This window comes from Phoxinus phoxinus (assembly GCF_949152265.1).
Source record: "Phoxinus phoxinus genome assembly, chromosome: 6".
In the NCBI taxonomy this organism is placed as follows: Eukaryota; Metazoa; Chordata; class Actinopteri; order Cypriniformes; family Leuciscidae; genus Phoxinus; species Phoxinus phoxinus.
Genome location: NC_136881.1, coordinates 43,834,752 through 43,849,751, shown reverse-complemented (window position 1 = coordinate 43,849,751; position 15,000 = coordinate 43,834,752). Strand labels below are relative to the sequence as shown.

Sequence of the window (15,000 nt, the reverse complement as noted above, 5' to 3'; positions counted from 1 at the left end):
TTTTTCATTTAGATGCAAAACCCCCAAAACTATGATCCTACAGGCCAGTTTGATGTTTACTTTACATGCAACGTTCTGGAAAGGTTCTCTCAACGTTACGAACAAACGTTCGTTCAAAGTTATCATTTAAATAATTATTTACAAATGGAATGTTTTTCTGAAATGTTTAGTTGGACTTTTTTTAAATGTTACTTTCAGAGAACATTCAATTAAACGTTTTTAAACTGGACATGTTGAACTTTCTGAGACCATATTTTAGTTAGTGTAATACTCAAATCTAACATCATGCAACCAGCAACTCTGAATAATACAGTAATGCCGTATTGAAATATACTCCAAATCTACATATATGAAATAATATCAAAATCATCAACACTGCAAAAAATTGGTTTTCATACTTAGTATTTTCGTCTTGTTTACAGTACAAATATATAGATAGATAGAAACTCAAAACAAAAATATAATCTTGTTTTCTCTTTTAAATTGAGTTTATTTCTCATTATGACTTAATATCTTCGGTCATTTTGCTTCTTCTCCAGTAAAGTATGGTGATTTCAGAATGTTTAGATGTTTGCGCTGGAGAACGAGACAGAAGCACTGAGGAAGAACACCATTTATCCATTTCATTTCTCTAGAAAATGGAAAAGTTAGGAATAATTAGCTTTGTGCAAAACAAAAAACATAATGCAACCCTGAATAATACAGTAATGCCGTACGGAAATATATTCCAAACCTACAAATATGAAATACTATCAAGATCATTAACACAGCAAAAAATGGTTTTCTTACTCAGCATTTTCCTGCATTAATAACATGCAAGATCTCAAATCAAGACACATTTACACAAACACAATCTTGTTTTTTTCTTTGAATCGAGTTGTTTTTATCTAAAGTCATGTTGCTTATTCTTCAGTACAGTATCTTGAGTACAAAATGTGAAGGTTATGAATAATTTAGTGCTGTGATGTGAACATGTCTTGTGACGAGCTGAACGTTGGTTTAAGAGTGCTGAGAAATAATGTAGTTTTTTTCTGACTCAAGACTTAATATAATTGAGCTTCTTCTCCAGTAAAGCATCGTGAACACTGAGGAACAACATCCGTTATCCATCTCCCTTCTCTAGAAAACAGGAAAGTTCTGAACAGTTTAAACATGTATGGTGTAGCGTGTGCGGAGAGAGCGTTCAGGCCAGTGTTCAGGAAGAACGGCTTGACTCGAGCCAGCGTCAGTGACGTCTGGGTGTGTGACGTCTGGGTGTGTGTTCAGAGAGTGTGTGAGTGCTGGTAATCGTGTTGCATCAGTGAAACACAGGTAAACACTCACCTGTGCGCTGTCCCAGGTGACCCTGTGGTTCTCGGGAAGCACTCGGCACTGAATCAGCCATCCGGCACACTGTCTCCACAGCTCCATCTCCACACACACACACACACACACACACACACACACTCGATCCGGTGATCTTCAGTGACCTACACCCTTCCTAACGCATCCATGATCCGGAGTTAATCTGCACACCCCACACCAGCGAATCAGTGATCAGCACAGGCTTCAGGGTGTGTGTGTTCTGTAATGAAGTCTCTCTCTCTCTCCGTTGACCGGTGTGGTGTTCCCGCTGTTGTCCAGCGATGTCTCTCTCTCTCTCTCTCTCTCTTCTGTCGTCTCTCGTCTCTGTCCTCCGCGCTTCTGCTGCTCTGCAACTGCACAGGGAGGAAGCCTTTCAACTGCACACAACTTCCTCTTTCCTCTATGTCACACACACACACACACACACACACAGTCTTTCTCTCTTTTTCTTACACACACTCACACACATATACACACTCTCTCTCTCTCTCACACACACACACACACACAAACACACAGTCTTTCTCTCTCTTTCTTACACACACACACACACACACACACACACTTTCTCTCTCTTTCTTACACACACAACACACACACATACACACTCTCTCTCTCTCACACACATACACACTCTCTCTCTCTCTCACACGCATACACACTCTCTCTCTCTCTCTCACACACACACACAAACACACAGTCTTTCTCTCTCTTTCTTACACACACAACACACACACACTCTCTCTCTCTCACACACACACACAAACAGTCTTTCTCTCTTACACACACTCTCTCTCTCTCACACACACACACACACACAGTCTTTCTCTCTCTCACACTCGCACACACTTGACTTGCAAAATTTGGGTTTTATATGTATGCATGTGCTGCTGCTAGAGTATGTGTGTGCGGTTTCTCTGTATGAGTGTGAATGTGTGTATGTGTGTGTGTGTGTGTGTGTGTGTGTGTGTGTGTGTGTGTCACTAACCGCAGTATATGCAGTCAGAGAGCAGCAGCACTGCTGTTGCGTGGAAATGCAAACTCTCGGGCCGGTTTCCGTACAGTACAGTGACAGTATTGGAGTGAACACTCGTTCACAGGCGATCCTCTTCTGAATCACTCACGATAACAGATCCTGACACTGAACACATCTCATGTGTCCACAAGCATGGAGAGTTGTGAGTGTGACTAAACTGACTGATGGGAAATGACACGACGTTTACTTCTCAGTTATAAAACCGGTTGTATTCTTCCTCAGTATCATCTAGTTTTACAGAAGCATTTTTAAATCAAAAGATACATTTACTTGAGAAGCTAAATGACTTGAGATATTATGATAATGTCTTAAAATTAAGTGTGTTTATGCTTGAAACAACATAGCCATTCGGGTTCGAAACTTGATTAAAATGGAAAACAGGATTATCTTTCTGACCCAATGACAGATATTTCTTCTTTTTAAGCATACTCGCTTAATTTTGTGTGAGAACAATAATATCTTGCACTATGAGCAATTTGGGCCTCCTTCAATTCTTATGTTTTTGTTGCTGTTATCACCCTTCTGTTTATAATTGATCTTAATATACAAATAAATCATAGACTCCATTGTATTAATCAATACTTCATAAGAAAGGCCAATCTTATTTGGGCACATCAGAAATCGCACACTTCAGAACATTTTAGTGGCCGTGAAGTAGCCTATCTAGTCTGAGAAATTAGTATAATTTCAGACACAGCCTAGCACTGTATTCTCGATTATCTTCACTGTATCTTACCGTATGTTTAATATTCAAGAAAACAAACTCAATCTGTAAAGTAAGTGATCTTATCCACCATATTATTTTTTTAGCGTAAGAGCGGCGCGGCCATTTTAAACGTGAGACTTCCGGTGTCATTTTGCGTCCAGTTTGCCGCACAAAAACAATCCGTTGTTGTGCTGTTGTATATTGAAAACTGTATTTGTTGTCATGTTGTTTTTGTTAATTATTATAACCATAAACACACTGCTTTGTAAATATTTTGATCGATACACTTTCTCGGATAGCGAATCAAAAGTCTCGCCATTCACAGCAAAAAACTAACATTCGCGTTGCAAAATAAGGTGTAGGCTATAAACCATATAGACTGTGTATACATATAAACATCATTTTGGGCCTCATTTTATCCGTTCAGGTGCTGTGGTGTGTGATGAATGTCACTATAACTTGTCGCCATCTGCTGGTGCATTACAGGGGCACTGCCTGAACAATGTTTGATTTCTGATTTTAAAAATATATCCATTTTGCACGATTAAGATTTGAATCGCAGCTAAAAAGAGCCCCACTTAATTATAATAATGCACCTTTTTACGGCTTCAATCCAAGCGATTTACAGTCACGGTTTATTTTAATAGGTTCGTAGGAATCAAACCTGAATCAAACCCACTAGCTTGGAATGACAAGAATCACGTTCGACCAGTTACAGAAACGTTGCTAATTTCTCATAAAACCATCGGCCTGAGACGATCTGCTGTTCACTAAATGTGTCTCAACCTGCTGTAACTTCACACGGAGATCCCTGCACTGTGATTGGCTGAGAGAGAGAGGACGCTGCTGCAGCAGCCAATCAGGACACAGCGCCTCGAGAGAGAGAGAGAGAGAGAGAGAGAGAGAGAGAGAGAGAGAGAGAGAGAGAGAGAGAGAGAGAGAGAGAGAGAGAGATGTGGACGACAGTTCGAATACAACAAACTGAGATAAAGACAATTAATGACTGAACCATAAAGACAGAGAGACAAATGAAGAAGGAATAAGAGAAAATAAGGAGAGGAGAGGAGTTTTGCCGCACAGGTAAGAATTAAATTACATTTACATCTGCTAAAAGTACATTTTGCTGCACTAGACTGACTGACTGACGTGAATTTGAAAACCCCAGAAGTTTTCAAAATTTTGTCTTTAAACTCCTAAAGAAAATTACTTTTAATTATTTTATCCTTTAAAGAGTCCAGACCAAAATGTTGATCTAGAGAAACTGTAGTGAAACACAAGAGCTATGCTTTTTAATCTAATATAGTCTGCAGAAACCCGAATCCCGAAGCACACATGAGGAAAAAACACACATCTCAATTATGACACTAAAAACAATCATAAATATATAGACCTATTAAATAATAAGTATGACAACATTCAAAATTATTACATGAAAACTGTTGTAATAATTAGTTAAAAAGTTGAAATTATGACATACCAACTCATAATTATGACATTTTCAATATGACGTACCAACTTAGTATGTAATTTTTCAGACTTTTCATGTGAATAAAGACAGAATGTGTTCTCTGGCGTTCTCACTCCTGAATCTCTCTCTCTGTGTGTGTGTGTGTGTGTGTGTGTGTGTGTGTGTGTGTGTGTGTGTGTGTGTGTGTGTGTGTGTGTGTGTGTGTGTGTGTGTGCTGTGCTGTTAGGTCGCGATGGACAGCCGCTCGATCGCTCGCTGGCTGAGGCAGATCGGGCTCCCTCAGTACACTAGTGCGCTGGAGAAACAGTACTACGGCCTCGAGGTGCACAACCACTCATACTCATAACTCATACTCATATACTCACTCATACTCATACTCATATACTCATATACTCACTCATACTCATAACTCATACTCATAACTCATACTCATATACTCATACTCATATACTCACTCATACTCATAACTCATACTCATATACTCACTCATACTCATATACTCACTCATACTCATATACTCATATACTCACTCATACTCATATACTCATATACTCACTCATACTCATATACTCACTCATACTCATAACTCATATACTCACTCATACTCATAACTCATATACTCACTCATACTCATAACTCATATACTCACTCATACTCATAACTCATATACTCACTCATACTCATAACTCATATACTCACTCATACTCATATACTCACTCATACTCATAACTCATATACTCACTCATACTCATATACTCACTCATACTCATATACTCACTCATACTCATATACTCACTCATACTCATAACTCATATACTCACTCATACTCATATACTCACTCATACTCATATACTCACTCATACTCATATACTCACTCATAACTCATATACTCACTCATACTCATATACTCACTCATACTCATATACTCACTCATACTCATATACTCACTCATACTCATATACTCACTCATACTCATATACTCACTCATACTCATAACTCATATACTCACTCATACTCATATACTCACTCATACTCATATACTCACTCATACTCATATACTCACTCATACTCATATACTCACTCATACTCATATACTCACTCATACTCATAACTCATATACTCACTCATACTCATATACTCACTCATACTCATATACTCACTCATACTCATAACTCATATACTCACTCATACTCATAACTCATACTCATATACTCACTCATACTCATAACTCATATACTCACTCATACTCATATACTCACTCATACTCATATACTCACTCATACTCATAACTCATATACTCACTCATACTCATATAATCACTCATACTCATATACTCACTCATACTCATATACTCACTCATACTCATAACTCATACTCATATACTCACTCATACTCATAACTCATACTCATATACTCACTCATACTCATAACTCATACTCATATACTCACTCATACTCATAACTCATATACTCACTCATACTCATATACTCACTCATACTCATATACTCACTCATACTCATATACTCACTCATACTCATAACTCATATACTCACTCATACTCATAACTCATATACTCACTCATACTCATAACTCATATACTCACTCATACTCATATACTCACTCATACTCATATACTCACTCATAACTCATATACTCACTCATACTCATAACTGATATACTCACTCATACTCATAACTCATATACTCACTCATAACTCATATACTCACTCATACTCATATACTCACTCATACTCATAACTCATATACTCACTCATACTCATAACTCATATACTCACTCATACTCATATACTCACTCATACTCATATACTCACTCATACTCATATACTCACTCATACTCATATACTCACTCATACTCATATACTCACTCATACTCATATACTCACTCATACTCATAACTCATATACTCACTCATACTCATAACTCACTCATACTCATAACTCATATACTCACTCATACTCATATACTCACTCATACTCATATACTCATAACTCATACTCATATACTCACTCATACTCATAACTCATACTCATATACTCACTCATACTCATAACTCATATACTCACTCATACTCATAACTCAAATACTCACTCATACTCATATACTCACTCATACTCATATACTCACTCATACTCATAACTCATATACTCACTCATACTCATATACTCACTCATACTCATATACTCACTCATACTCATAACTCATATACTCACTCATACTCATATACTCACTCATACTCATAACTCATACTCATATACTCACTCATACTCATAACTCATACTCATATACTCACTCATACTCATAACTCATATACTCACTCATACTCATATACTCACTCATACTCATATACTCACTCATACTCATAACTCATATACTCATATACTCACTCATACTCATAACTCATATACTCACTCATACTCATAACTCATATACTCACTCATACTCATATACTCACTCATACTCATATACTCACTCATACTCATATACTCACTCATACTCATAACTCATATACTCACTCATACTCATATACTCACTCATACTCATAACTCATATACTCACTCATACTCATAACTCATATACTCACTCATACTCATATACTCACTCATACTCATATACTCACTCATACTCATATACTCACTCATACTCATAACTCATATACTCACTCATACTCATATACTCACTCATACTCATATACTCACTCATACTCATATACTCACTCATACTCATAACTCATATACTCACTCATACTCATATACTCACTCATACTCATATACTCACTCATACTCATAACTCATATACTCACTCATACTCATATACTCACTCATACTCATATACTCACTCATACTCATATACTCACTCATACTCATAACTCATATACTCACTCATACTCATAACTCATACTCATATACTCACTCATACTCATAACTCATATACTCACTCATACTCATAACTCATATACTCATACTCATAACTCATATACTCACTCATACTCATATACTCATATACTCACTCATACTCATATACTCATAACTCATACTCATACTCATACTCATACTCATAACTCATAACTCATAACTCATATACTCATATACTCATACTCATATACTCATATATTCATATACCAAACTGCGTTTCAGTCATTTTCATTATGCAGGTGTTATTTATTAAGAGACTACGTGGAATATTTGTACTTTTAAAATCACTTGTCACAGAGCAGATCGCCAAACAATCTGTGTGTGTGTGTGTGTGTGTGTGTGTGTGTGTAGGGTCTCCTATCTGTAACAGAGGATGATCTCAGACTGATGGGAGTCGAAGATCAAGAACACAGAACAACCATCCTAATGCAAGTACAGACACAACAGCCTGAGAAAGGTGAACACACACACACACACACACACACACACACGTTTTTCCAGTATGATGGACAGATGTTTATGATGAACAGATGCACTTTTATGATGGATAGATGCACTTTTATGATGGACAGATGCACTTTTATGATGAACAGATGCACTTTTATGATGGATAGATGCACTTTTATGATGGATAGATGCACTTTTATGATGGACAGATGCACTTTTATGATGAACAGATGCACTTTTATGATGGATAGTTCACATAACCAAGAAAAAACATGTGTAAAGCGTTCAGAGCATATTTGTGTCGGCTGTAATGGTAGATATGGTGCTTCTCCTCAGAGAATATCTCCACCGGCACGATGAGCCGGAAAAACACGCTGGCATCCCCGATTGACCTGGTCAGATCCACGGACTTCTTCCGGCACAGCATCGTGCCGAGACTGCGTCGCCGTGACAACCGAGTCTCCGCCTCCTGCCTCCAGCTCCGCCCTGAAGACCACGCCCCCTCCGCCAAACTCAAGCTCAGGTAATCAACACACATTATTTATTTAACATTAAACAAGCGCCAAATGTGATCCTGGATCACAAACCCAGTCTGGAGTCGCACGGGGATATCTGTGGCAATAGCCAACTATAATTGTATGGGTCAAAATTATCCATTTTTCTTTTATCTTCTGTTGCCTTGGCTTTTGGCTTGCTTAGTTGGGGACATTTAATATTCAACAATATTGTTGATCTGCCTTCAGGTGGACGATGACACAATAGTCTAGATACAAACTTTGTTGTATTATTCTCATGTTATCACTGTGAAGCTGCTTTGATATAAACTGTATTGTAAAAAGCGCTATATAAATGAAGGTGACTTTATGCCAAAAATCATTAGGAAATTAAGTAAAGATATTTAGTAAATGTCCTACCGTAAATATATAAAACATGTATTTTTGTGAGTGAATGCAGCACAATCGTGAACATAAATGCACAACTTTAAAGGAGATTTTCTCAATGTTTACATTTTTAAGCTCCTCAGATTCTAGATTTTCAATATTCATATCTCGACCAAATATTGTCCTATCCTAACAAACCACACATCACTGGAGAGATTATGTAATCAGCTTTCAGGTGATGTATACATCTCAATGTAAACAAATTGACCCATGTGACTGGTTTTGTGGTCCAGGGTCACAGGAAGTAATTTAGATTTGATGACTAACTTATTAGCCAAATTACTCACAAATAGTCAAATCAAAATATAAAATCTTATAAAGAAAATGTATCTGTCACGCTTCTTCAAAAATCATTCATCTCAGTGAAAAAGTTTAGCTCATTTAGTTTTTTCTCTCTTGTGGTTTACGTCTTGGGGATAAATATACATTTACTCCGAAATCTTGTAGAAATGCATGCGGTTTTGCTGAATTGTCCGAGAATTATTGTGTTTACATTTTTGAAAATTCTTACTTAATAAAAAAAACTGGTACAATATGGTTCATTAGTCATGAACTAAGAATGAACAATACTTTTACAGCATTTATTAATCTATTAATTTGTTAATTTTTAACATTTACTAATATTAAAATCAAAGGTTGTAATGGTTAACATTAGTTAATGCACTGTGAACTAACATGAACAAACAATGAACAGCTGGATTTTTATTTTATATAATATAATATATAATTTATTAATAACTAACATTAACACAGTTTAACTAATACAATAACACATGTATTGTTCATTGTTAGTTCATGTTATATACATTAACTAATGAACTATTGTAAAGTGTGACTAGACACTTTAACTTAAGCTATGTCTTCAAAAAAACACACACTGAGAAATACTGCAGTAAACTGTGTGACAACATGCCCCAGTCTCACCTATGAAAGTGCACTTGCAACATAATAGCTTTACTGTCAGGATGAGTTTTCCCTCGCAACATGTCACGGCTCACACTGTGGAATCTTTCCTGTGAGCGCGCACAGTGTGAACGCGGCGTCTTGCGCAACAACGCGCGCGTCTCAGCGAAACGGGGCGTCGTCAGATCAAGCTTACACAGGTTTCGCTCTCTCACTCCCCGGGGATCGAGCATGTTTGACGGGTTGCGGGTTTTCAGGGCCTCGGGCGCCGTCACACAGGTGAGTGCGCGCGGAATGCGAGGAATGCGCGCGAGATAGCGGCGCGCATGCGGGAGGAGCGGAGCGTGTGTGAACTCGTCAGCTGTGAGTGAGGGATTTACTGGAGGAGGAGAAGAAGAAGAAGAAGAAGAACACTCGGATCATGATCTCTCTCTCGATGAGAAACTCCACAATAGGAATAGCTTGTGTTTTCCAGGTAAGCTTCAGCTGGTGTCGCACACACTGTTAATGATTATCCTGGTGTTTGCGATGGGAAGGGCAGAGCTGCAACCGAGACCTTTGATATATATATATGTGTGTGTTGTTAGAACATAATTTGTTGCTCTCATGTCGATTTTTAAATACTTTATTAAAGTAAATTGTCAGCGAAACCAGATGTTCTGCTGTACATGTTTCTTGTGGGTTGCTGAACTCAAGTTTGACTTTGGAAAACATGAGATTTCACATAATCTAGATGATACTTTATAGGCTATACTTTAATAACATAATGTATATTATTGTTATAAATTATTAATTCATGTATTTTGATATGGTTCTGAATGATTCAGGCAAGGGAACCATATTCATATGCAACAGTATTTATGGTTTTCCAAACATTAGAGTACATATTAAAAAAAAACATGGTAATACATTGTAGTTCTTTTATTAGTGAAACTCTTTATATTTGTTGCTGTCATTAGGGCATAGAAAGAAGGACTGCAAAAACGTTCTTTCTCAGTATTTTTTGTCTTATTTTCGAATCATTAAATATCGAAATATTCTTAAATCAAAATATGTTTACTGGAGAAGCAAAATGACTTAAATGTAAAGTGTTGTGTTGTGAAAAACAGATCAAAATGATGTGAGTTTATGCTGAAAACAAGATCAAATATCTGCCTATATACACTGTTAGCCCTTACTGTAGAAAAAGCCCACATTCTTACAATATCATACCATTTTCCATTAAAACAGTAATATACAGGAATATACCTACAGGAATATACTGTGAATTAACAGCGCTCAAAGTCGACACTCAGAGGCTGTTTTCCCAATCTCACCCTATAACCTCATTCACTATTCCCTACACTAGTTCACTAATATAGTCCACTTGAATGAAAAGAAGTGAGTGAATTGAGACACTGATGAACTCCTGATAAGCAGAATCACTGAAGGACAGAGAAACAAGAACAGAAAAAAGAGAAACACAAGAACTACAACTGACTTCCAGCCACACTGAGTGTGAAACCAGTTTAACATTATTTATTTCAAGTTCTTGTTGAGAATGAACAGGGATTTAGTTAATAATAAAGTTTGTTGTCACCATGATTGAGATCAGTATTTGCTTTAGTTGGTCTCTTGTACCTTGACTTCAAAACTTCTTACATTCTTCTCTCTCTGGCTGTTGTAACATTGAGTTTATAAAGCACATTTGTTACAGCAAGAAAAAGTCAAGGGGAAGTTGATCAGGAGTTTTTGGTTTTGTGATTTCAAAATTATACATGATTTATTACTTTTTTAATTTATGTGTGCTGTGAATTTCTGGTTTAATACCATATATCTGATAATCTACAACATGAAATACAGCAATATTTCTGTAATCAGGTCAACTGAAAATTTTTGAAATCATATAGTGCATTAAAATTGAATTAACTCCTGCTTGACTCTGACACACACAGACATCAACAATCATCATATGAATCTCAACAATGGTGATGATCAGAAGTTTCATGTCACAATGCATGCTGGGTACCAGGATAGTATAAAACTCCCAGCATGCTCTGCTGCATGAATAATAATTAAAAATATATATATTCCTACCATTGTTGAGATGCATGTTCTATTATGTGATATTTCTGTGTTTCTACAAGACAGTGTAGTCCTTTTATTTTTGGTCATGCATGTGTTAAATAAATTAGTCATTGTTGCTGTTGTTTCACAGTGGTGGTAATGTAACACTTTTGATTGAGAATTAAACTCTGAATGAGTGAGAATTAACTTCTTAGTGAATGGACAGGCCACATAATGATTTTGTCATGATATTGAATATAACCACAATCATTCACGAACTGTGTGTGTGCACAAGTGTGACTTGCAAAAACACAGCTCAAGCAGTAAGAGAAAAAATAATGTGTTGGCATCAGCGACCCAACTAAAGCAAACACTGATCTCTATAATGGTAACTTCAAATCAAACATTTTCAATTAAACATCTCAATAACTACTTCTGTAGATATATGACAGAAATAAAGTCAAACTGGTTAATAATACGTGTAATAATGTGTTATAGCTGGAAGTCAGTTGTAGTTCTTGTGTTTCTCTATTTTCTGTTCTTGTGTTCCTCTTTCCTTCAGTGATTCTGCTTGTTAACAGCCGGTGTTCATCACTAATGCTCAACAATCACTGACATATTCACTTAATTATCTCACTGCAACACTGCGTCAATGTTACTTTTTACTCTTTGTAGTGTGGATGTTCCTGTGGGGTTGAAAGGGTTAACAGTGTAAGATAAAAAGACACACCCACAAAATGTATTTTAACAGTAATAAACTGTAAGTTATAAAACAGGTTTATACTGGCAACACTGTTGCCAGTAGTTTACTGTAAAATTTTGTTTTTTGGGTCACCATTGTGCTGAAGAGTAGAGCCTGTGCTTCAGTCCAGGAGAAGATCAAGAAACGTCGATGATATGCTGCATGTTGCTTTATTTAACAGAGTGTAATTGCTGGTTCAGTGGAAATCTTTTTATGTACTTAAGTTTTTTAATGGTTTCTAATGGAAGTTCTTAACTCTTTTCTCACATTATTAATGCATTACACATTTTAGTTTTACACATTTAAATTACAGTTGGTCAATTTAAGGCAGTCGGTTTCTGCAAGAGAAATTAGTTTTAAGTCAAATTTTAATTTAGTGCATTTTACAGTAACAAACTGTATAATACAGTAAATAACTGTACAAATAACAGTAAATTACTGGCAACAGTGTTGCCAGTATTTTACTGTAAAAAAACCCGGTAAGGTCTAACAGTGTAGGAAAAACTTCATTTAAAGGGAAAACAAGATTATTTTCCTGACACAACTGGCAGATACAGTATTTGTTTTCATTGTTTTGAGCATAAACTCACTTAATTTTGATAATTTTTTCAGAAAACAATACTTAATATCAAAAGTAAATTTATCTTGATTTCACTATTGTTTAGATATTTGTACTGGGAAATAACACAAAAAAAGTTTCTTAGTTTTTCTTTAGTCTTTAGTTTTAGTTTAGTTTTTTGGGAGTTTGACTGCACTGACCTTGAGGCCATAACATCCGTTTCCATGGCAACCGATCCCAGGACATTCCCTGATGTCCAGAGGACACAATGCAGCGGGTTTGGCTGTGAGATGGGAAGGAAACGCCATTACAGTGTTATTTAAAAACACACCTCTCCGTGTCAGTGATCGGTAGTGCTTTACCTTGCTGTTCTCAGAGGTCTTTACTGTAACGCTGAAGTTATCAAACACTAAGAAGAGTTTATCGTCAGCACACCAGCATAAGGAGGGTGTGGTGGACGGACACAGAGCATTGTGAGTGCATGTCCTAAAGTGTATGTCTGTACATGTGTTTTTATGCGGTACAGACGTCAGCATTTTGTTCTCTGTGATGTTTTGAGCTTTGTTTCTAAAAGTTTAACTAGTAGATATCCAGATACTTTCTCAAGTTGATTAAATACAGAATAATAAGACACATTTTGTATTACAAGTTCTGAAGTGTTGTTTAATCATGCAAATGAGGCATTCGTCAATCATCTAAACATATATGCACTAATTTGCATACTTTTCCAGCACATAAATCTGAACATTGGATAAAGCCAGGTTAAAAATTCTTGTTTGATTTTGTTGACATAGTAGAGCTAAATGTTTAACTGAGGGGATTTTGGATTTCTCTCTGTATCACTCCAGAAATCAGAAAATACTGTCGTCAGACAGAAAAAAACACATTTTCACCATGTTTTTAGGAAAAACGTGTTAAATATATATCAAGCAAATGATATATGAACAAACCCTTCAGTAAAAACCTTTAGAATATAGATTGGAATAAAACTGTAAGTTTTGGTGTATTTATGTGATGCTGAAGTGGAGATGAAACTCTTTAAAGATATGCATTGTAATTGAAATCTACAGACGCAAATAGATAAAATGCAATAAAATAAACACTTGAATGTGTTTTTTGGATGTTTTTTTTTTGGAGGGAAGAAAAATACACCTCAAAATAGACTAGAGCATGAAAAACAATGGGTTTGCCTGTAGTCTAGAGTGAAAAAATAAATCTAAATAAACCGATTTTCCTCAAGTCAAAAATATTGCGAATGAATCAACTTGACCAGATTCCAATAAAGTGTATAAAAAGGTTGTATAAAAATGCATGAATGTAAAAAATGTAAATATTGCAAATGAAAAACGTAATTTTGTGACTTTTTTAAATCTGTTGTGCAGCAGGAGGAAGAGTGTGTCGGCCTTCATCAGTCAGGTGAGCGTGTTACACAGGTCTCGCCACACACACTCGTCGTCCAGCGCTTCATGGTGTTATTGTGGTGTTCTGCAGGTGTTCTCGGGGCTGAAGGACATGGACTCTCTGAAGAAAGAGCTGGAGGAGGAGCTGAAACTCAGCACTGAAGACCTGAGGGGTCACGCCTGGTATCATGGGCCGCTGCTGCGCGAGGTGTGTGTGTGCGATACTGCCTTTACCCAAAACCACTCGCTCGCAAGCCATTACAAACCTGCAGTACGACAGGAGGAATGTTTGCCCACAAAGCTCTTTTTCTAGAGATGCACCGATATGAACATTGTGGCCGATACTGCTAATTCTTTATATTTGAAACAAAGCTGATAACCGATATACTGGCCTATACATTTTAAACCAAATTTTGATATACTTTTTGAGAGCCTGGTTACAAAAACAAAAGTCTCACCATTAAAATCCATGTCCC

General features: G+C 36.5%; 2 protein-coding genes across 7 annotated transcripts in view; one reads left to right on the top strand and one right to left on the bottom strand.

Moving 5' to 3' along the window:
- Nucleotides 1–3,234, bottom strand: part of vav1 (vav guanine nucleotide exchange factor 1) — a 26,521-nt gene extending 23,287 nt beyond the window's left edge. Inside the window, exons 1-4 of one of the 2 annotated variants that reach the window (XM_079617010.1) lie at nt 3,117–3,234; nt 2,333–2,541; nt 1,516–1,697; nt 1,324–1,410 (exon numbers count right to left, since the gene is read on the bottom strand). In XM_079617010.1, coding sequence (XP_079473136.1) covers nt 1,324–1,410 — 87 coding nt within the window. In that variant the 5' untranslated portion in view covers nt 1,516–1,697; nt 2,333–2,541; nt 3,117–3,234. Of the gene's footprint in view, nt 1–1,323; nt 1,698–2,332; nt 2,542–3,116 lie in introns of those variants that run through there. The other variant, XM_079617011.1, reaches the window with a different exon arrangement.
- Nucleotides 3,235–3,988: 754 nt separating this feature from the next.
- Nucleotides 3,989–15,000, top strand: part of sh2d3a (SH2 domain containing 3A) — a 27,896-nt gene continuing 16,884 nt past the window's right edge. The window contains exons 1-6 of one of the 5 annotated variants that reach the window (XR_013798003.1): nt 3,989–4,166; nt 4,781–4,876; nt 7,838–7,943; nt 8,270–8,456; nt 14,507–14,540; nt 14,616–14,732. Coding sequence is in view for 3 of the 5 variants with exons in the window: in XM_079615714.1 (XP_079471840.1) it covers nt 4,787–4,876; nt 7,838–7,943; nt 8,270–8,456; nt 14,507–14,540; nt 14,616–14,732 (534 nt within the window). In the remaining 2 variants the exon portion in view is untranslated. Of the gene's footprint in view, nt 4,167–4,780; nt 4,877–7,837; nt 7,944–8,269; nt 8,457–9,944; nt 10,253–13,512; nt 13,598–14,506; nt 14,541–14,615; nt 14,733–15,000 lie in introns of those variants that run through there. The other 4 variants (XM_079615714.1, XM_079615715.1, XR_013798004.1 and 1 more) reach the window with 4 other exon arrangements.